At 46.4% G+C, this 22863-nt stretch overlaps 1 protein-coding gene and 1 pseudogene across 2 annotated transcripts; one reads left to right on the plus strand and one right to left on the minus strand.

Moving 5' to 3' along the window:
• Positions 1–197: 197 nt before the first annotated feature.
• Positions 198–21937, minus strand: PLEK2 (pleckstrin 2). Of its 2 annotated transcripts, none has more exons than XM_081513427.1 (9): positions 21830–21937; positions 10352–10516; positions 8469–8650; positions 6878–6969; positions 6395–6582; positions 6068–6169; positions 5691–5774; positions 3751–3829; positions 198–2987 (listed from the first exon to the last, which is right to left on the minus strand). In XM_081513427.1, the coding sequence occupies exons 1-9, from the start codon at positions 21869–21871 to the stop codon at positions 2860–2862; spliced, it is 1062 nt and encodes a 353-aa protein (XP_081369553.1). In that variant the 5' UTR covers positions 21872–21937; the 3' UTR covers positions 198–2859. The 2 variants fall into 2 exon arrangements, with proteins under 2 accessions (XP_081369553.1, XP_081369554.1); XM_081513428.1 differs by lacking the exon at positions 21830–21937 and adding an exon at positions 21354–21736.
• The window catches only part of LOC145513855 (small ribosomal subunit protein eS27-like pseudogene), a 30543-nt pseudogene continuing 29549 nt past the window's right edge, over positions 21870–22863 (plus strand).

Raw genomic sequence — 22863 nt, forward strand, 5'->3', positions numbered from 1 at the left:
TTAGTTGAGTGCCTTTTACCTATTTGAGACTGATGACAACATGTGGTCAGAAGGAGAATTTATCACACTGGTCCTTGTTGGTGTATACTAAGCTGCTTGTCTTGAGTTTGTAATTCAAGGTGGTAATGGTGGGGGTTGTCTTTGTTTTTTTTTTAACCTTAGTTTTTTGTTTTAAGAAAAAGATGCTGCTTTGTAAATTTAGTTATTTTGAATATCATTGCCCAACTTTTAATTTTTTTTTTCCAGTAAAATATTTGCTAGGTGCCACCTTAGAGTTTCACTTCTCTTCCTAACAGGTTAGGGATCTGTTTGAACACAATTAACAATTGTTTTTCAAAATGTTTCCATCATTTTTTTCTTTTAAGAACTGATTGTTTTAAAGGTAAATAAATAATATATACAAAGGCAAATAAATTTCTTAGATAACACATGGTTTGCAGTTACAGCTACAGTGGCCAGGGTGTAGCAAGTCTTGGGTTAACTTTGGTTTACTTCATAAATTTAATCTCTTAGGATACTTGAGGTACTGGATAAATTAATTTTATTAATTATTCCCAAGAATAGCTATTTAAATACTTAGAATATTAAATCTAACCCACCTTACTCAATCCAGGACTAGACTTAACTCACTGTTAATGGGACTGGAAAATAGAAGAGTGTGTTGGTGAGACATTTAAGCTATTTGTGAAGGTTTGTCCCTTTGTTTAATTTAGCAGCCTCTAGTAGCTCTTTAGATCCAGGTCTAACAATATAACTGTTCATGAGGGAGTCATGACTGCTAGCTTGCATGCCATACTGGGAATATTTAGAGGAGAATCTGGATGTATTCAAATCGGCACATAATTTTCACTTCAGTTTTTTTCTGAGGAGTTAAGTCTGTAAAGTTCACAGCATCACGAATGTTATCCAACTATATAACAGGTGCTCCTTAAATGTTTGTTGTAAGCAGAGGAATTGAATTTTCACTTTGTTCACTGGATTTTTTAGTACTTCAAAAGCCATGACTGTCGAGAAATACTGGTGGCATTTTTGCAAATTTATGACCCTTGCCAGAGAAAAAGATCAATACCTCACTGATGATGGAGAGAACTAAGTAAACTTTCCCTGCTGACCTAAAAGTATCACTTTCAAATATGAGAACAAGATCACACCCAGCTCTAAAAACTTGAATGGATTGACAAGATAACTGACCAGTTTACCCAAATTTTGAATCTCTCCGTATACTCACTAGAAATTGATAGTTTCATCTACTCCCCAGTTCTGTCTTTGAGGTCAAGTGGTTATCAACTCATAACTGAAAATTAGCAATAGTTTGAGTCTCATTTAGGTATTAGTTGAAAATTTTAAATGGCCGGAAAAATACAAACATCCAAATGATTTTTCATGTTTTCTAGTAAAACAAGACAAGCCACTACTTACGGGGATAATGCTTAAACACTTAGTGGAAACCCATAGACAGCCTTACTTGACCTAGTTAACTTCTACAGTAAAAGCAATTTAAATGGTTAGGAATTTTAAAAATTCAAGTGCTAGTACCCTTGGTGAGAACTGTCCCCTGATTTGCCTCAAAGTGATAGTCAACTACTTTTCAACTCATGATCCTGATACCTACAGTACAGAGTGGGGTATAACTGTGCCAATTTACAATCAAGAAGCCATCAAACCAAATGCAGCTTAATTCAGATAAAAACCTATATTGATAGCAAAAAGCAATAAAAAAACTAAGGACACAGACCTTGGTGAAATGCCAAATGGAAAATGGTGCTTTAAAAGGCAGTCTCTTACAATGTAAGGAATAAAGTAAAACCTCATTAGCTTGGAATTACTGATCTGAATGATCAGGTATTCTACACATGATCAAGAGAAGATAGTTCAAACTATTGAATGAATTTTTACTTAAGCACTTTGGAGGTGTTCATGCCCCTTAAATGTAAGTTACATATCTATTCATTGAAGGAAGTCTAAGCAGTTGTACTGGCAGATTACTGTATTAAGCTTGAAAGTAATAAAAATGTTTTTTAAAGACACTGTATGATACAGACTTTTCACTACTTCAGATTAATCTAACTGATGAAGCTTCTTGGTACCTATGTGTCTCCATTAATCATTCCTAAAACCAAAATTTCATGCCTTGATTTAATTCTCCCATTGACATCTTTCCTTTAGAAAGCTCCTGCTCTTCATCTTTTTAAACAACTTTTTTCTTTTTTCACAGAAAAGCTGTAATTTTACTTTTATGTATGTGACTAATCCAACTAAGTCCATGATTTCTTTCCTGCAATGTATAATACTTAACAAAGACTTCTTTTTCAAAACAAAACAATATTTCGTTCAAGATTTTGCCCCCATCTCTACTTTAAGATGAGGCTTTAAGCTCACTTGAGATGTTTTTATAATCAGCTTGCCTAATAATTGCCTTAAGCATGAAAAACCTTTGAAAACTGAAACTTTGTATAGGAATTCTAACAGCCAGGAACAAGTGTCAATTTTTATTCATTCCAAAGGAGTTAAGAGGTGCTGACAGCATTTCTGAGAGCTCCATCATGAGGTTATAGTGTTTTTGTTCAGTATTACATGGCCAGTTAGTGTGACAAGGGAGACCTACTTTGGTAACCAAGGAATGGCTGGTTGTGATAATGGGCAAAAGTCAAGGTGCTGACTTGGCTGACAAGGCTGCTTCAACATTTACAGGTTAACTGTAAATGAAGGTGGGGAAGGCAATAGCACCACTGCCAACTTTAAGGAACTCCACCAATCTCACTCCAAAGCAGTACAAAATATAAAAAGTTAAAAATCTTAACATACTCCCATTGTCCCGGAAATCCTGTGTCATCTCAGTCCCATTCCCTCAGGTCCTTGTCACGTTAGCTTCTTGATAGCTTCAATCCACTCTGAACGCTCAGCCTTGCTGCTGGCCTGGATATAATAGTGTATGTCATCCTTAGTAATCACTTTGAAGAGATTTCCCTGGACGTTCCCTTTAACCCCTAGGCAGGAAGAAAAAAAAGAATAATCAGTGAGTGAATATCCATGTCTGCTTTCAGCTGGGAACAGCTGAAAGTCACTGAGACAGACAAAAACAAATAATGAAGTATTTCTTAGTACAAGTGTACATATATGGTTAGGAAATCCCACCAGAGGCATGCTTTCCTATTTGCCTCCCATCCATCCCCTCTCCCTCATCTGTGCCTTAAGGCCTGCCAGTTTCATGTCTGAACGTTCTTGGAAGACCTTTGGCCTGCCCTCTATGCTAACCACAGGTCTGCAGTCTCACTCACGTCAAAAAAGTCCAGTAGGTTTATGTTAAAAGCATGGACAGATGTGGGATTTGACTGGAATTGTTTAACTTCTTTGAACCTCAATCTTCCCATCCATAAGTTGAGAATAGTACTACTTGCCTTAGCTGTCTAGTGTGAAATTAGCATGATAACAAATATTAAACTGTGTTGTCAATCTTTAAACACTATTGTAAGCTATTGTTCTTAGGTGGAAGCTTATGGGCCAGTAAGCACAGAAAAGGATGGGAAAGAATATCAAAGATGAGAATTATTTAGTTGTGTTGTTAAAACACTAAGAATACCCTATGTGCCCTTTCTCTGATTTTGAAATTGGCTTCAGAATCCACACCATTCATTGTCACTGAGAAAGCCCCACTCAGGCCCCACAGCTTAGTCCATCATCAGCAGAGCATTACTGAGACAGCAGGAGGGAGGACCCTGAGATGAGGATGGGGCCAAAGTTGCCCCTTACCAGTGGGAACACCATTATCCTCCAGAGCTGACACCAGGGAGCCACGAAGAGAAAACCCACCCACTGGCCGGTTCTCTTCCTGCAAAGGAAAGGAGACCTGATTAGGAACTGTGTGAAGGCACAGAACTCTTATTAAAGAGATGGAAATAACTAGACCACATTACTTGTCTCCTGAGAAACCTGTATGCAAGTCAAGAGGAAGCAGTTAGAACCTCACATGGAACAACTGGTGCAAACTTGGGAAAAGGAGGACGTCAAGGATGGATATTGTCACTCTGTTTATTTAACTTAACATGCAGAAATGCTGGATTGGATGAATCACAAGCTGGAATCAAGATTGCCAGGAGAAATATCAACAACCTCAAATACGCAGATGATACCACTCTAATGGCAAAAAGCTATTTAGAGGAACTAAAGAACCTCTTAATGAGGGTGAAAGAGGAGAGTGGCTTAAAACTCAACATTCAAAAAACTAAGATCATGGCATCTGGTCCCAACCCAGGACAGATTTTCTTTTCTTGGGCTCCAAGATCACTGTAGACAGTGACTGCAGCCATGAAATTAAAAGATACTTGCTCCTTGGAAGGAAAGCTATGACAAATCTAGACAGCATATTAAAAAACAGAGATATCACTTTTCAGGTCCGTATAGTCAAAGCTATGGTTTTTCCAGTAGTCATGTACAGATGGAAGAGTTGGACCATAAAGAAGGCTGAGCACTGAAGAACTTTGAATTGTGGTGCTGGAGAAGATTCTTAAGAGTCCCTTGGACTGCAAGGAGATCAAACCAGTCAATCCTAAAGGAAATCAATCCTGCATAATTCATTGGAAGGACTAGGCTGAAGCTGAAGCTCCAATAATTTGGCCACCTGATGTGAAGAACTGACTCATTGGAAAAGACCCTGATGCTGGGAAAGATTGAGGGCAGAAGAAGAATCGGGAGACAGAGGATGAGATAGTTAGATAGCATCACCAACTCAACGGACTTGAGTTTGAGCAAACTTTGGGAGATGATGAAGGACAGGGAAGGCTTGTGTGCTGTAGTCCATGGGGTCACAAAGAGCTGGACAAGACTGAGCGACTGAGCAATAACAACAGAAGAATCATGCTTTCATCAAACCACCCTCAGTCAGCCTGCTAAAGAATTAGTCCGTGAGAGTCATTTGTAACAGAAGATGAGGCTGAACTTGGACATCCCATGGCAAGTTATCTGCATGAGTGAGGAAGTTTGGGCTTCATTTCACAGCCAGTCACATCAGCACCACGCCCCTCCCTGCCCCTTAGCCCTCCCTGTAGTCTAGCAGGGTCCCCGAGGGCTCCTTCAAGCTCCTTCATGTTCTTGGCTTAGGGTTGGGTTCCTGACTGAATGCCCACTCTTCATTATTTCAAAAAACAAAGGAAAATCACACATCTACCAAGACAAGGCTGAACAGGCTGACTAAAGGGCCATGTTTCTGTTCTTTTGATTGGAATTAGATCAACGGAGCATGCAGTAATACTTATTATCTGAAACTCAGAATTATGGCTTAAATATTAAATGGTAAAAGAAACCTTTCAAAACGTTGGTGGGGACAAGAGGGTGAGGAGGCAGAATTCACGGCCTCTTTGGGTGGAAAGGGGTGAAAAGAGGCTGGAAAGCACCAGTCAGGAGTCTCTTCATCAGCTCAGCTCCCCCTTCGTAGGCACACAGCCAGCTTTGGAGGAACTGAAAGATGTTTTTCCTCCCAAAACAATGAACATCCACTGAGCAGGATCAACTGAGCAGGTGACGATGTGATGAAAGAAAAGAGAGGTCAGGCTGGGAGGAGCAGTTTGCAACTGTGGAAGGAAAGGCATCGTGGGTGAAAGTTATGGTAGGAAGGCTGAGAGGAAGGCTGGAGGTGGAACCAGCCCCGGCTCTGCTGGGGAGAGACGGGTCTGGAAGCACAACAAGGCACTCACTTTGGAAGGGTCGTAGTAATGCAGAAACGCCGGGTCCTTCCTCAGAACAAAGCGCCGCACCTTCCAGTTTTTCCTCTTGTGCCCCTGAGGCAAAGAAAGGGTGTATGGCTCATGGGTGGCAGCTTGCAGTCACATCCTCCCACCTTCACGCCTCTAATGCCTTGGGCCTGCTTGTCTGGGATGCCTATGGGCAAGGACCTGGGCCGGCCCCTTGCCTTGCTCCCCTGTGGCCACCGCCGGACCCTGACTTAGCAGATGCTGCTGACAACTAATGCCCTCTGGAGTCTCAGCCCTTCCCACCCTTTGTGGGGGTTCCTGCCTCCCCCAAGGTTGAGGACTGTCCCCCTCCTCCCTGCTCCAAGGCGGCCGTCCCATACCTGCTTGGCCAGATAGCCTTGCTTCACCACAGTACCACTTAACTCCATGGTGCTGAGATTGATTTCTTCCTTGGGACTAATCCTCTTCTTGCAGCTCTCAGCCTGGTAGGAAGGAGAGACAAGGACTCTTGTTACCAACACATCCCAGCTCCAGGCTGGGGAAGCTCCCACAGGGGAAAGGCAACTCTTACTCCACCTGGGGGTGGAGCTGTCCCCCACTCCCCGAGCCCTAGGCCTCTCCCCACTGACCGTGGACCCCTGGCCCACACTCTGTGGCCTCTTCCTCTCTCTGCTCCCGTGCCAAGAGAAACCCACGCCCTCACTTACGAACGTGTACAGGGCCGTGGAGTCATCCAGGAACTGCTCAGACAGATCCCCCGAGCGAATGGCTCCCATGCTTCGGGTGCCTACTGGCCGAAGGAAGTTCTCCTCCATGAGCACCGAGGCCAGCGTCACAGCCTCCAGACGGCTGGCTGCAAAGCTGCTGGAGATGAGCCAGTCCACCAGGGAGGAGCCTGCAGAGGGGCAAGGGCAGCACCCGTCAAGACGACAGGTTCCAGACCAGCTTCCTCAGGGGTGCCTGGCTGTGACCTCATTGACCTTTACCCCTGGGGCAGCCTTGAACAGCCTTGGGGCTCGGCCCTGGAGCAGACCAAATGCCACCCCCACTTGCCCAGACCTGTGGCTGCACCCACATCTCAGGCTGGCCCATTGGCTGCCAGGCAGCTCAGGCCTCAACACCACTGAGTCCCAGGTCACCAAGCCCCAAGTCTCCAGTGCCTGGTCCAGCCCTGGGGGTTGAGGGCTCACCTATGAAGGTCTTTTTGTAGGTGCTTCCCTGCTCCATGTTGGGGCTTGGCCGGATTCCGCAGCTACTGTCGCGCATCTTGTCCACGATGCGACTACGCGGAAGGAAGGCAAAAGAGAGGAGACCCTCGTCACATTGACAGGAATGAGGGTGGGTCCATGAGCCACTGCTGAGGGTATAAAGCACGTGGCAAGTGGTATAATACACATCGCAGAGAAAGAAGGGTGTTCTGTTATGCATCAGAATTTGAGAGGTAGGTCTGGGGAATGTTTCTTCATATTTCTATGCTAGACAGGCATTATGTTTGTAGTAAAACTAAAGAGCTGTGACTTAATTTAAAAACAAAAGAATTATCTATGATCTGCTGCATAAAGTCCAAACTCCTCCAGCTACTTCTCAAAAGTCACCCATCACTTGAACCCAGTCTCATCTGCTGCTGGTCCTCCCTGCACTCACCATGGGTTAGCCGCCCTAGATGCACAATTGATGCTTTTGAACTGTGGTGCTGGAGAAGACTCTTGAGAGTCCCTCGGACAGCAAGGAGACCAAACCAATCCTAAAGGAAATCAACCCTGAATATTTGTTGGAAGGACTGATGCTGAAGCTCCAATACTTCGGCCACCTGATACAAAGAGCCGACTCACTGGAAAAGACCTTGATGCTGGGAAAGATTGAGGGGAAGAGGAGAAGAGGGCAACAGAGGATGAGATGGTTGGATGGCACGACTGATGCAATGTACATGAACTAGGGCAAACTCCACGAGATGGTGAGGAACAGGGATGCCTGGCATGCTGCAGTCCATGGGGTCACAAAGAGTCAGACGTGACTTAGCGACTGAACAACAAAGATGCACAATCAAGATCCCAGAGCCTGGTATGGAGGTTTTTGGTAAGCCTGGGAAGTTCTGCTTCCTGCAAGGTTAGTGGGCATTTCCTGCAGATGCGTGGATATAACAATTTCCATGATAGGAATTCCTTTCATCCTTCCCTACTTTATAATATCACTGCCACCACTGACCTGCTTTCCTTCTGTTCTATGGGATGATCCCTGCCACCAATGGCAAACCTTTTCTCATTCTCTATTTAGGTACTTGGGCTGGAAAGCCCCTGAGATGAGACTTTGTTTATGCCCATCTGCATGAGCACCTAGAGGGATGTATGGTATGCAGCAGGCACTCAGTAACTATTTCTTAAAAGAGTGAATGGATGGATGGATGAAAAATCCCACAGAATAAGAATGCAGCTCTTAATAGAACACATGTTCTTGCCACCAGGTTGCAAACAAGACTAATGACTTGGTGAGTGGAGATTCCTGGGGAGCTGTTTTTATAGCCCTGAGCATCCCGACTGACACTGAAGGGAGGGGGTCAGGACACTGACGGGGCAAGAGCAGCAGAGACCCCAAGAGGTTATCAGGGCAGGCTGGCAGGGCCACTCCCACACAGAGAAGACAATGTAAACAGGCCCTGGAGCACAGCTGCAGCACCAGCCAGGCCTGCGTAGCAGCCACAGAGGCCCGCCCCCTCCCTGAGGCATGCAGACAGCAGAGGCTACAGCAAAGCCAGGGAGGGCGAGGGTAGGGCCGGGCACTCACTGCAGGCTGATGTGAGGGGGCAGCTTGAAGGAGTTCTTCAGTAGGTGGAGCTGTTGGACCTTCCCCGGCTGCCCCGCGTGGATGGCTCCTGTTATCTCGAAGGCCCAGGCGTCCCTCTCCTCTCGAGAACAGGCCTCCAGGAAGTACTCCGTGGATGTTTGAGTTTTCAGCTTAATGAGGAGCTGTGGGACAAGACAGCCAGTCAGAGCAAAAATGACAGAACCGAAGCAGAGCGGTCACATGATCCACTGATTGCAGAGTGCCTCACCCCTCGACCACGTCCCAGCTAGTGGGCCTTTAAGATTCCCTTGTATACCTCCAGTGACAGGGAGCTCAACACCTTAGCCCCTTTGAATAGACTAATTAGCACAGGATCTGCTTCCTGGGCCCTTGGTCTCTCTGCTCCTGATTCTGCCTTTTAGATTAAGCTCACCTCTTATGAGAGCCCCTGTGCTAAAGAGGAAAACACATAAGCTTCCAGGTGAGACTGAGCTAGATCCATAGCTACGGTCATTTCGGCACATTAAAGGAACCACTGAGCCTCTCAATGCCTTCATCTATCACATGAGGCTATTAATACCTACCCCAAAGGAACTCAGTTCTGCTCCTTTTGATCATTTTCTTTATGTATTTTTTAAAATGTATTTATTTTTAATTGAAGGTTAATTGCTTCACAGTAGCTCAGTCTGTAAAGCATCTGCCTGCAATGCAGGAGACCCAGGTTTGATCCCTGGGTGGGGAAGATCCCCTGGAGGAGGAGATGGCAACCCACTCTAGTATTCTTGCCTGGAGAATCCCACAGACAAGAGGAGCCTGGCAGGCTACAGTCTATGGGATCGCAAGAGTTGGACATGACTTAGCAACTAAATTTATGTGTTGGTTTCTGTCAACATCAACATGAATCAGCCATAGTATACCTATGTCCCCTCCCTCTTGAACCTCCCTCCCACTTCCCTCCCCATCCCACCCCTCTAGGTTGTTACAGAGCCCCAGTTTGAGCTCCCTGAGTCATACAGCAAATTCCCGTTGGCTATTCTACATATGGTAATGTAAGTTTCCATATCACTCTCTCCATACACCCCACCCTCTCCTTCCTCAACCCCCTCGTCCCGCCCCCATGTCCTTAAGTCTGTTCTCTATGTCGATGTCTGATCTTCTCAATCCAGTCTAATCATCCCAAATCTTTCACACATTCCTCATATAATATGGTTTAAACTTTCTCAACCAGTTCACACCCGAATCTCCATCTGTCCCAAAGTTGCACCTGAGCCAGATGGCTTGTAATGGCATCTTCCTCCTTTTCAGCAAGACAGTGTTCTCTGCGGCCAATAATATCTGTACCAACATTTGGAACTCTGTTTTTCAATTAACCACTTGCTTTCATAACAAGATCATTAGATGAAAGAAGCAATCTTAAAATTTTCTTCCTTGTCTCCTCCAAGTCTAGCGAATTTCTTGGCACTTACTGAGCCCTCGGTAAATGATTAATTCAGATTCTTTTCTTTTCAGGGTTGAGCTTTTCCTGACTTTTGGAACATGTACCCACTGGAGGATGAAAGCCATCCTATTGAACCCGAAGCAGCAGTAACTACTCACATTTGTGTGGTACCTCCCAGGCTACAAGTGTTTTGACCCACCATTACCTTCATAATCCTCATCATAGCTGCGAGCAACAGTCACGTGTCATTACATTATCCCAGTTTATAGATAAGGATCTCTGGCTCAGAGAGGTTCAATTACTTGCCCAAGGTCATGTGCCTGGTATGTGGCGCAGCCAGGATTTGAGTGTAGGTTTTTCAGTAACTCAGCTCTTGCCATGACTCATACCACCTTCGCCTAAGAGGCCAGGGAGGGGGGTGCTGGGAAGAGGGGCCTTCACTTACGGGTCGGTTTTCATACTCCAGGCAGGGGCAGGTGATGCTGCAGCCATCCAGAAGGATGCGGCCCTTGGGAGGGGTCACTTTCCGACCCCCCTCGAGCTTGTAGTACAGCAGCGTGTTCTGCCGAAGAATGAACCACCGTGCTTTCCAGTTGTGGACAATATGACCCTGAGGATAGATAGGAGAGCCCTGAGGTGAGGTGGCCGAGGGGACGACCTGGTCATAGGGAGAGGAGTCTCGTTGCACAGGTGGTCAGACTGTGCCATGAGATCGACTCTCCGATAAGGAGACAGCACGCTCTCTCTTGCTTAGCTTAATTTTATTTTTTAATTTTGAAATAATTTCAATCCAGAGAAAAGCTGAAGACAAGCATAAAACTGCTTTACAAAAAAAAAAAAACCTTTTACAAAACCATTTAAGAGTTAGTTTTTAACATGATGCTCCATATGTTAATATTGATGCTTCTCAATATTTTATTGTGTATCTCCTACCAAAAAATAAAAAGTATTTCCAACATAACCACAATACAACCATCAACATTAGGAAATTTACATGAATATGTTATTTTCCTCTGTTCCATAAACTCCACTCAAGTTTCACCAATTATCTCAATAATGTCCTTAAGAGTCAAAAGATCCTGTTCCAAATTATATGTTTATTTTCACTACCATGAAGAAATTGTGAGCTTTGGATCTCTTTGTCATCTCTTTTGAGTAGGTAACAAAGCCTTTGGCGCTGACTTTCTAGTTCCCATTTGTTCTTTTTTTCTGTGGTTATAAGCCTTGAAAGAAACTGCAAAGTACACAGAAGAAAAGATCCTAGGGACTTCCCTGGTGGTCCAGTGGCCAAGACTCTGATCTCTCAGTGTAGGAGGCGTGGGTTCCATCCCTGGTCTGGGAACTAGATCCCACATGCAGCAACTAAAAGTTCACATGCTGCAACTAAAGATCCTGCATGCCTCAATGAAGACCCAGCGCAGCCAAGTAAATAAATATAAAAAAGAGAGAGATCCTATTAATATCTTGCATTTCCGTTCTTTTTCCCTTTTAGTCTTTTTTTTTTAATCAAGAGCATATTACGTATAGTTTTATTTTCCAGTCTTTGTTGACTTTGCCAAGCATCTTCTCACACCATTAAATTTCTTTAAAACATGTCTTTTAATGACCAACAAGTGGACGTATCATTTCCTTGCCCATCTCCTGTTGTTTGCAACTGAGGTTTCCTTTTTTTTTTTTAACTATTATAAGTAACTCCATAATGAATATCCTTGCACATAAGTTTTGATCTGCGTCTCTGATTTTTTTCCCTTAGGATATATTCCCCCCCAAAATGTTACTAGTTGAGGGATGTGGGCAATTTGTAAAGTTGAAGCCACATATTAAGAACTCTAACCATCTTACCTAACCTGGTGTGACAGACCTAAAAGGCAGGGGAGTCTGGAGGGGCTCTCAGATGGGTCATGGAGCCAATGGACAAGATAGGCAGGTGAAGACAGATAGTCTGTTTCTAGAACAGACCAGTGGATGGGGGAATGTCTGCTGAAGAATCAGAATGGAATAGCTTTGTACACGCTCATGAAAGTGACTTTCTTGGCATATTTCCCAGAGCAGAGCACAATTAGGGCTGGATTCTAACCAAGAGACATGCACTTTATCTGAATCATAGACTGTCCCCGATTCACTGGTTTCCTGACCCAGCACTGATTCATTTCCAAGGCCCCTTCAGGTGTCACATCTATGATGCTGCAATTCTGTTCAACGCCCAGCAGGTATGCACTGAGTGTGTTAGGGAACTGGAAATTGTTGAAGGGGTTGACTGTGTGAGCACTGGTCTAACCCAAACAGAATTTATTGTAGCAACTAAGTATGGCATATGTATAGGCTTTCCTGGTGGCTCAGACGGTAAAGAATCTGCCTGCAATGCAGGAGACCTGGGTTCAGTCCCTGGGTAGGGAAGATGCCCTGGAGAAGGGAATAGTTACTCACTCCAGTATTCTTGCCTGGAGAATCCTATGGACAGAGGAGCCTGGCAGGCTAGAGTCCATGGGGTCACAAAGAGTCAGATACAACTGAGTGACTAACACTTTCACTTTTCCATATACATATATATGTATATGTATATATACATATATATTTAATTGGAATATTAAATATATATTTATACAAATATTTATATATCTATATATATTAAATATTTATATCTATATATATTTAATTGTCACCCTGCCTATTTAACTTATATGCAGAGTACATCATGAAAAATACCAGGCTGGATGAAGCACAAGCTGGAATCAAGATTGCCAGGAGAAATATCAATAACCTCAGATATGCAAATGATACCACCCTTATGGCAGAAAGTGAAGAAGAACTAAAGAGCCTCTTGATGAAAGCAAAAAAGGAGAGTGAAAAAGTTGGCTTAAAACTCAACATTCAGAAAACTAAGATCATGGCACCTAGTCGCATCACTTCATGGCAAATAGATGGGGAAATAATGGAAACAGTGAGAGACTTTATTTTGGGGGGCTCCAAAATCACTGTAGATGGTGACTGCAGACATGAAATTAAAAGACACTTGCTCCTTGGAAGAAAAGCTATGACAAATCTAGACAACATATTAAAAGGCAGAGGCATCACTTTTCCAACAAAGGTCTGTCTAGTCAAAGCTATGGTTTTTCCAGTAGTCATGTACAGATGTGAGAGTTGGACTATAAAGAAAGCTGAGCACCAAAGAATTGATGCTTTTTCAAACTGTGGTGTTGGAGAAGACTCTTGAGAGTCCCTTGGACTGCAAGGAGATCAAACCAGTCCATCCTAAAGGAAATCAGTCCTGAATATTCACTGGAAGGACTGATGCTGAAGCTGAAGCTCCAATACTTTGGCCACCTGATGCAAAGAGCTGACTCATTGGAAAAGACCCTGATGCTGGGAAAGATTGAAGGCGGGAGGAGAAGGGGACGACAGAGGATGCAATGATTGGATGGTATCACCTACTCGATGGACATGAGTTTGAGTAAGCTTTGGAAGCTGGTGATGGACAGGGAAGCCTGGTGTGCTTCAGTCCATGGGGTTGCAAAGAGTCGGATACGACTGAGTGACTGAATTGGAATGTAATTGCTTTACAAAGTTGTGGTAGTTTCTGTTGTACAATGAAGTGAATCAGCCACATGCATACATATATCCACTTCCTCTTGAGCCTCCCTCCCACCCTAAATATGACTTTTAACAGTTAATCTGACAAGAGTTTATTAATATGTCTGTCATTACGTTACATGGTGCGTGAGCTGTGCGCAGGAGAGGTCTGATACAGTTAAGCTGAATGTTACAGTTTTGCTCTCTTCACTCTATCCTGTACCAAGAATCCACATCACACGATGGCTGATGGCTGTTCTTGACACAAGCTGACATGTTTAAAGAAATGAAAAAGATTTGGCTCTAACTCCTCAGCAATGAGGGTCCTGTACTGCCCTCCACGTGGCCCAGACTCAGGTCTCCGTGCTTGATGAGGCCCTGCTGAGGAGGTTGAAGTGCAGCATTAGCAGTCAAGGCAGTGAACTGCCAGCACACAGGTGTGGCTGGTGCCGAGAGAGGAGACTGCCATCTAAGCTGATGGCACGGGGGCCAGTGTAAGGTGAAGGAGAGGAGGCGAAATAATCTTAAAACTGGTATTCTGGGCTGAATTATGCCCTTCTCCCAAATTCATCCGTTGACGCCCTAACCACTCCCCCCACCTCTACCTTGTGCTGTGCTTAGTGACTGAGTCGGGCCTGACTCTCTGTGACCCCATGGACTGTAGCCCGCCAGGCTCCTCTGTCCATGCGGATTCTCCAGGCAAGAATACTGGAGTGCATTGCCAGGCCCTCCTCCAGGGGATCTTCCAAACCCAGGGATGGAACTCAGGTCTCCCACATTGCAGGCGGATTCTTTACCACCTAAGCCACCAAGGAAGCCCAAGAATACTGGAGTGGGTAGCCTATCCCTTCTCCAGGGGATCTTCCTGACCCAAAAATCACCACTACCTTAGAATGTGACTCTGTTTGAAGAGAAGGTCTTTAAGGAGGTGATTAGGTTGAATGAGGGCACTGTGTGCGTTAACTCTTTGAGATCCCATGGGCGGCAGCCTGCCAGGCTCCCCTGGGATTCTCCAGGCGAGAATACTGGAGTGGGTTGCCATGCCCTCCTCCAGGGGATCTTCCCCACCCAGGGAGCGAACCTGCTTCTCCTATGTCTCCTGCATTGGCAGGTGGGTTCTTTACCACTAGCACCACCTGGGAAGCCCAGATGAGGCCATTACTTGGATCTTCATCCAGTCTGACTGGGGGCCTCATGAGAAGAGGAAATTTGGACACGCAGATGTCAGGGAGGCCTGCGCACAGAGGACAGACCAGGTGAGCACACAGCCAGAGGTGCCATGCACGGGCGAGCTGAGGAGATGGCCCAAGAGGAAACCAAACCTTCGATACCTCAAACCTTAGACTCCAGCCTCCAGAACTGTGAGAAAATAAATCTCTGTTGCTTAGGTGGTCCCGTCTGTGGTATTTTGTTACAGGGGCCCTCATAAACTAAAACAACCGAGAAAGAAGAAAGGGGCCTGGAGATGTTAGGGAGAAAGGTGAAACCAACAGATGTTGAGCAGAACAAACTAATACACAGATAAGGCTACGTTTCCTGAACGGAACACTGCATTTCCCAGAATTTCCGGCATGAGGGGAACAGGGAGGCGGCTAGGTGGCTGCCAGTCCTGTGCATGGGGCACTGATGCATGTTTGGCAGCCACCAAAGTGGCAGGCTAGTGGTGGAAGGCCAGGGTTTTCTGACACCCAGTCCCCAGAGTTATCAGGAACAAGTGACAAACAGTGACGGCAGGATGTTTCCACTAGAGACGTCTCCTGGTGCTGGGGGGTATTTCTGTCTGGCTGCAATGTCCCAGGCTGTATCACACTCGGTCCTCCCAAATATTTCCGAGTTATCCTTCTGTTCCAACTTGCTAGAGCGCACTGTGTTACGAGCAGCTAAGAATCCAGTCTGACAGCAAAGGAGAGTGGTCTGAGAAAGGCTGATGAGGTGGGCTCACTTTGTAGGTAGAACACTTGAAGCAGCTGGTGACCTCACTGTGGCCGGAGGGGAGTCCCTGAAGACTTTTAAGCAGAATGATGACAAGCTTAGGTGCTCATGTTAAAAAAAATCACCCGACCACACTGCGGCTGAATTAAGGTTGGCCAGATGGGAGTGGGCAGCTCAGCCAGAGGTTCCTGTGATAACCCACAAAACAGGAAGGATCCCAGCTCTACAGATAAGCTATGCCATACTGAGAGGGGGTAAGACACTGACCCAAAATCAGCAGGTAAAGGGTGTTAGAGACCAAAAATACAGTGGTATAAGTGGGAAAAGAACCCAGGCCTCCCTTCACCTGGGCATCTTCTACCTTCTCCAGGCTCCTTGTCTGTAAGCAGCTGGTGGGGATCAGAGGTCATTTGGACCGTGAAAGGCTTAGCGCCCCTTTAGAAGGAAGGAGAGTCCATAAGATGGGATGTAACCCTAGGACTGGGCTTAGGAAGCACAGAATTTGACAGCTGAAGGACTCTTTGAAAAAGTCTATATAATACTATGGGCTTCCCTGGTGGCTCAGATGGTAAAGAATCTAAACTCCTTAAGTTTAATAATGAGGAAATTGAGGCCTGGAAAGGTCTTGCCCAAGACCCTACAATCCTGAAGAAGCAGACATGGTACTTACTACAGGTTGAATTATGTCCCTGCAAAAGATACGTTGAAGTTCTAACCCTCCGGGATCTGTGAATGAGGTCTTATTTGGAAATAGGGTCTTTGCAGATGTAATCAGGTTAAGATGAAGTCATACTAGATTCAATTCAGTTCAGTTCAGTTCAGTTCAGTCGCTCAGTCGTGTCCCACTCTTTGCGACCCCATGGACTGCAGCACGCCAGGCTTCCCTGTTCATCAACAACTCTCAGAGCTTGCTCAAACTCATGTCCATTGAGTCGGTGATGCCATCCAACCATCACATCCTCTGTCATCCCCTTCTCCTTCTGCCTTCAATCTTTCCCAGCATCAGGGTCTTTTCCAAGAAGTCAGTTCTTTGCATCAGGTGGCCAAAGTATTGGAGCTTCAGCTTCAGCATCAGTTCTTCCAGTGAATATTCAGGACTGATTTCCTTTAGGATGGACTGGTTGGATCTTCTTTCAGTCCAAGGGACTCTCAAGAGTCTTCTCCAACACCACAGTTCAAAAGCATCAATTCTTCAGCACTCAGCTTTCTTTATGGCCCAACTCTCACATCCATACATGACTACTGGAAAAACCATAGCTTTGACTAGACAGACCTTCGTTGGCAAAGTAATATCTCTGTTTTTTGATATGCTGTCTAGGTTTGTCATAACTTCCCTTTCAAGGAGTAAGCATCTTTTAATTTCATGACTGCAGTCACCATCTGCGGTGATTGGAGCCCAAGAAAATAAAATCTGTCACAGTTTCCATTGTTTCCTCATCTATTTGCCATGAAGTGATGGGACCGGATGCCATGATGTTCGTTTTTTGAATGTTGAGTTTTAAGCCAGTTTTTTCACTCTCCTTTTTCACTTTCATCAAGAGGCTTTTCAGTTGCTCTTCACTTTCTGCCATAAGGGGGGTGTCATCTGCATATCTGAGGTTATTGATATTTCTCCTGGCAATCTTGATTCTAGCTTGTGCTTTATTCAGCCTGGTATTTCGCATGATGTACTCTACATATAAGTTAAATAAGCAGGGTGACAATATACAGTCTTGATGTACTCCTTTCCCAATTTGGAACTAGTCCATTGTTCCATGTCCAATTCTGTTGCTTCTTGACCTGCAATTAGATTTCTCAGGAGGCAGGTAAGGTGGTCTGGTATTCCCATCTCTTGAAGAATTTTCCACAGTTTGTTGTGATCCACACAGTCAAAGGCTTTGGCGTAGTCAACAAAGCAGATGTTTTTCTGGAACTCTCTTGCTTTTTCTATGATCCGATGGATGTTGGCAATTTGAATACCAGCTGAGCCACCAGGGAAGCCCCATACTAGATTAGCATGGCCCTAAAAACATTTATATAATTGATGTCATTATATGAAGAGGAAATTCTGGACACTGAAAGACACACAGGGAGAAGATGGTCATGTGATGATGGAGGCAGAGATTAGAGTGAAGCACCTACAAGCCAAGGAACACGAAAGAGTGCCTGTGTGAGATAATCCATGCATGCATGCATGCTCAGTCGTGTCCAACTCTCTGCAACCCCATGGACTGTAGCCCGCCAGGCTCCTCTGTCCATGGGATTCTCCAGGAAAGAATACTGAAGTGGATTGCTGTTTGCTGTGTGAGATGACAGAAAATACATATATTTTTCTTTGCCCTCAATTCTTGCTAGAGAGCTCCTGAACCCCTTGAAGTTTCTTGGGTGACAGGAGCATCTTTTGTGCTTATGAGGCAACTCTGGGTGGGCTCCTGGGTGAGGGCTGGCCACTGGAAAGACCAAGCCATGATTAGAAGTTTGGAATTTTCAGCTCCACCGCCCCCCCATTCTCTTGAGAAATGAAAAGAGCTGAAAATGGCATTAACAATCTATCATGCTTACATGATGATGCCTCTATAAAATCCCAGAAGTATGGGATTTGAAGAGTTTCTAGAAATTCATCCCAAACGGAAGGTCACTGAAACCTCTGATCTGTGGTTGCCTACACAGTCAGAGCACAGGTGACAACTTGGGCTTCGGACTGGCATCTGAAGTGTGTGTGTGGCGGGTGGGGGAAGGTCGGGGAAGCAGCCTTGTGAGACTGAGCTCTTAACCCGTGGGACCTGAGACTGCCTCTGGGTAGATCCTTCGGAACTCTAGCTTCTAGTCTTTTTTTCTTCCAAGCAATTTTTTTTTCCCTTTCTCATACCATTTATATTTTTACTCTTTGGACTATAATATTAAAAACATTTTTAACATCTGCATAACCATCTGCTATGCTAAAGTCGCTTCAGTCATGTCTGACTCTTTTTGACCCCATGGACTATAGCACACCAGGCTCCTCTGTCCATGGAATTCTCCAGGCAAGAATACTGGAGTGGGTTGCCACGGCCTCCTCCAGGGGATCTTCCTGACCCAGGGATCGAACCTACGTCTCTTACATCTCCTGCATTGGCAGGTGGGTTCTTTACCACTAGCACCACCTGGGAAGCCTTATGCATAACCATAATTCACTTGTAATCATTTGTTTATTTGAGGGGACACGTAGGTAGTTTCCAGTATTCTTCTCTATCTAAATAACACTTTATTCCTAAAGCCTTTTTTTTTTTTTAATATTTATTTATTTTTGGCTGCAGCAGGTCTTAGTTGTTCCATGACACGTGGGATCTTAGTTCCCCAATCAGGGGTCAAAACCATATCCCCTGCATTGGAAGGCAGATTCTTCACCACTGGGCCACCAGGGAAGTCCCGTTCCTAAAGCTTTTAAGGCCTTTCCTGGATACTGAGTCCTACAGATGAAAGATCTAGGTTACAGCGTGTTGACATGGCCATGTCATTTTCTGAGAGTTGTAGGAGGTACGAGCTAGGCAGCCATGCCCAATGTGTTCCAGGCGCTTCTGGAAGGACAAGCGGCCCTACCCAGGCAGACCTGCCCTCCTTCCCGGGCACCCTCCTTTAACACCAAGCCAAGTGAGCACCCTGCATTTTTGCCCGGAGCTTCGCCGTCTTTCTTGTCTGGGCTGGATTAAGAATGAAATCCATCTTGCCCCTGCCTGTCTCCTGCTTCGCCCTCACCAGTGATGATCGTTCTGTACTCCGGGTTGCCAGTTTGGGCCCCGCCCCACTTCTAGACCGTAAACCCTCTTGAACCTGTGGAATCCCACAGTCACAGTCCTGCAACTTCCCCGGTGGACATAGGGGCTGCTGCCGCCATCCAGGAGGAGAGAGGAAATGGGGGAAGAGGGAAAGGCCGAGCGATCAGGAGGGAGGGACTGACGGCAGGGGCAAGGGGCCCCATTCCTCACTTTGCAGGAAAGGGTGTGGCTTCCGCTTGCCTCGGGGTCAGGCTTCAGCTCCAAACGCTTGTCTTTGGGTTTGGCTGGACAGTGTTTTAGGGATTTCAGTCTAGCCCGTCTGTGGGCTTTTGGGGTCAGATGAGTTGACTGTCCTCACCTCTCTGTACCTTGGACTCCCTAAGCAGCCACCCTAGACCAGCCTGTCTGGAAGAGAACTCACAACCTCCCCTCCCTTCCACCCTCCCCTGACTGCGTGGTAGTAGTGGTGGTGGGATATCATGTAAGGCAAGTCCCAGGAACAGAGGGGAAGCCCACGGGGCCCATCTGAGAGGGTTTGTCTTCAACAAGCGCCTAGCGGGCTCAGTTATTCTAGCAATCAACACCTTCGGGGAACTCTTCCTGCAGCTTCTCAGGTGAGGGAGAGAGGGATAGGCCCTTGGTGGGCAAGCCCCTGACAATCAACAACGCCCATCAAAACCCCTGCCCCTCTCCCTCATCTTAGAAGCCACAGGAAAAGTTCTCCAAAGGTGCTCTCTCTGGGGTGTGGCTGCCTCCACAAACCCTGAAGGACTACTCTACCATTTTAATCCCGGTGACACGAAGCCGGCGTGGAATTCTGTACCTGCTTGTATCCAGTCTGACCCTTGACCCAGCGCAGCCTCCTACATCTCCTCTGGCTCACAGTTTTGAGCAAACAACACACCCACCCTCCTATGTCAAATAATGTGTAAAATAACATGACTATATTCCCTACTGACCTGAAAGCGACTTGGGACCTCAGGGTTGACCTGCCGGCCAGGAAAGGCCATGGGAGGGAGAGTCCCTTCACCCCTCTTCACCTATCCCCTTGCCAAAGCTGGAAACTCAGTAGATGAGCCTGAAGGCTCATCCCCAGATTTTATGCTCTGCTGTTAGTTTGCCATAAATGTTCAGTGTGAACATCAATGTTAAAAGAATTTTGAAAAATCTAACTTCCCTCCTACAGCTGCTTTTTCCTTCATGTTCTGCCTTGGTCCCATATGCCTGGTTTTCGTCTGCACTCTTGCTTGCTGTGGGAAAAGCAGCATGTGGTGACATGGAAGGAGTGAGGATGGAGACCGCTCAGCGCCTGCTGGAATTTATGTTAGTGGGTAACTTCGCCCCTCTCCTTTCCATAATAGCTAAAACTTGTTATGCTTACCAAAGTGAAGGAAAAAACAAATTATACTTATTTATTTGCTATAAACTATGATAGATTCAGGGTTTCCCTGATGGCTCTGTGGTAAAGAATCCACCTGCCAATGCAGGAGATGCAGGTTTGATCCCTGGGTCAGGAAGATCCCTTGGAGTAGGAAATGGCAACCCATTCTAGTATTCTTGCCTGGTAAATCCCATGGACAGAGGTTCCCAGTGGGCTGCAGTCCAGGGGGTTGCAAAAGAGTTGAACACGACTTAGGACTAAACAGCAACAACAATAACACGATAGATTCAACCACAAAGGAAACAGAACGATCTGAAGTACTTCAGCGTCAACTGTTTCATTTATATAATATTAATATTCATAAGGTAACCAGTTGTCCCCAAATATTTTCAACATCATCAGTAAAAAGTATAGAATTTTGAAAGGCTGAACACCACATAGAAGTGACATGTGACTGGATGGAAGGCTTGGAAAATAAAACTCCGGATTTGTGAAAAGAAACAATACAGCTGACCCCTGAACAACAGGGGATTCGGGGCAAAGATCCCTGAGCTGTTGAAAATTCACACGTAACTTTACAGCTGGCCCTCCTATCCAGGGTTCTCTACCCAAGGACTCAACCAACCACACGGGGCTCTGGGCAAGCGACCTCATCTTTCTGCCCCTCGGTTTCCTCATCTGCGATAGAGGGATAACAATACCCACTCTGCAGTGGGCAGCCTGAGTGGCTTCGATCCTGCTCCATCACCCACTGGTCCTGGGCAAGCTACTTAGCCTCTTTGAACTTCCTTTTCCCCTTGCAGAAAGGGCGGTAAGGTGGGACCACCGACCTGTCGGACTGTTGGGAGGATTAAAAGAGACAGCATCCAGGACTGGTGCACAGCAGAGGCTTAAGAAACAAAGACCTTCTCCTTGCTCACGGGTTATTGTGATGATTACAGGAGATGATGCATTAATCGGACGAGCTTGGGGGACTACAGAACACCTTTCTGTTGTTTTAAGACATCATAGTTAAATCCTAGCCGCTTCGTATTTTAGTAAGTTGTCTTAAAGAAGCTGTCCTCTAAAGGGTAGCCGCCCGCCCGCACCCCACACGCGCTAGCCGAGCGGGATTCTCCTCCTTGCCCGAACCCCCAGTCCTTCTTTTCTAGCTAAAGCTCACCCCCAGCCACCGTCCACCCGGCTCTGTCCACGACACGCGGCCCCGCCCAGAGGGACCCCAGCCCGCCCGATCGCAGCTCAGGTGAGCCGGCGGCCGCCGCGCACCCGCCCCGGGCCGTGTCCGGAGAGGCTCCGGCGCGCTCACCCTCTTGACGAGGAAGCCCTCCTTGAGCACGCCGTCCTCCATGGCGCCGTCCCACGCCGCCCGCTCCTCCGCTCCCGCGGCGCCCAGGAAGCGCCTCCGACCCGGCGCGGCGCCGCCCCCTGGCCCGCGCCCAGAGCCCGAGGCCGCGGGGCCTCCCGGGCAGGAAGTCAGTCCAGGTCGGGATTTCTAACGTGCTTCCCCCGCCGAAGGTGCCCTGAGGTCCGTGGTTAGTCCTCGGGTTTGAGTCCCGCCCGGTCTCTCCATCCAGGTGCCCCCTGCGCGCTGGGCGCCTCTTACCCTTAGGTCTCTGCCCATCTCCCACCACCCCCAGCCTTAACCAGGTGCCTGCCTGGCACCCAGTACATTGCTCTTGACTAATACTTAGGGAATCAAGCTCTTCGGAAAGGATTTCAAGAATCTGAGGTCATCCCTGAGCTCTATGGAAATAGGGGGTGGGAGAGTGGGTGAGGTGCCCCAGGCTGGGGGCTTGATCCTGGCCTCTGGTGGGCGCAGAGAAATGTTCCCATTAGCGAGGTGAGGGGTTGAGGAAAGCAGGCGCCATCTGCAGGGGCCCCCTGGCCCCACAATACCCCTCTCTGCCAAAAAGGCTGGAACTGAACTTTCCATGATTAGGGGCAAAATTTAAGGGAGAGCCAGGGAACCCAGTAATCTAGATAAATAAAATTTTAATGAAACATTCTAAAATATGTTAAGTGTTTTTGAAATTTTTTAAATAAAAATTAAGGCCAAAAAAATCCATGTTTAACAAAATATCGAAAACAGAGGGAAGCATCCATAATACTGACCCCGTTCTTAGGACACTGTCCGTTTATCCATTGTTTGCCCCTCAGCTTGAAGGGCCTTATTAGGACTGTTCATCAGGACAGGAAAAGGCCCCGGATGCCTAAAAGGGAAGAGAAAGCTCTAGATTGGGAGAAGGTGCCCCTGGGTGCCTTTCAAAACCAGCCGGGAGCTCACCCCTAAAGCGCAGTGGGCACCCCTGCCCTAGAAATGGCCCCCTTCAGCCTTCTGTA

This window comes from Giraffa tippelskirchi, chromosome 7 (genome assembly GCF_054371585.1).
Source record: "Giraffa tippelskirchi isolate mGirTip1 chromosome 7, T2T-mGirTip1v1.2.pri, whole genome shotgun sequence".
NCBI lineage: Eukaryota > Metazoa > Chordata > Mammalia > Artiodactyla > Giraffidae > Giraffa > Giraffa tippelskirchi.

Coding starts and splice junctions, on each gene's coding strand:
- PLEK2 (XM_081513427.1), bottom strand. CDS start 21,871: ATGGAGGACGGCGTGCTCAAGGAGGGCTTCCTCGTCAAGAGG. Junction 8,651..10,351: donor TGGAGTATGAAAACCGACCC/GTAAGTGAAGGC, acceptor CTTGTCCCACAG/CTCCTCATTAAGCTGAAAAC. Junction 6,583..6,877: donor CTACAAAAAGACCTTCATAG/GTGAGCCCTCAA, acceptor GCCCCTCTGCAG/GCTCCTCCCTGGTGGACTGG.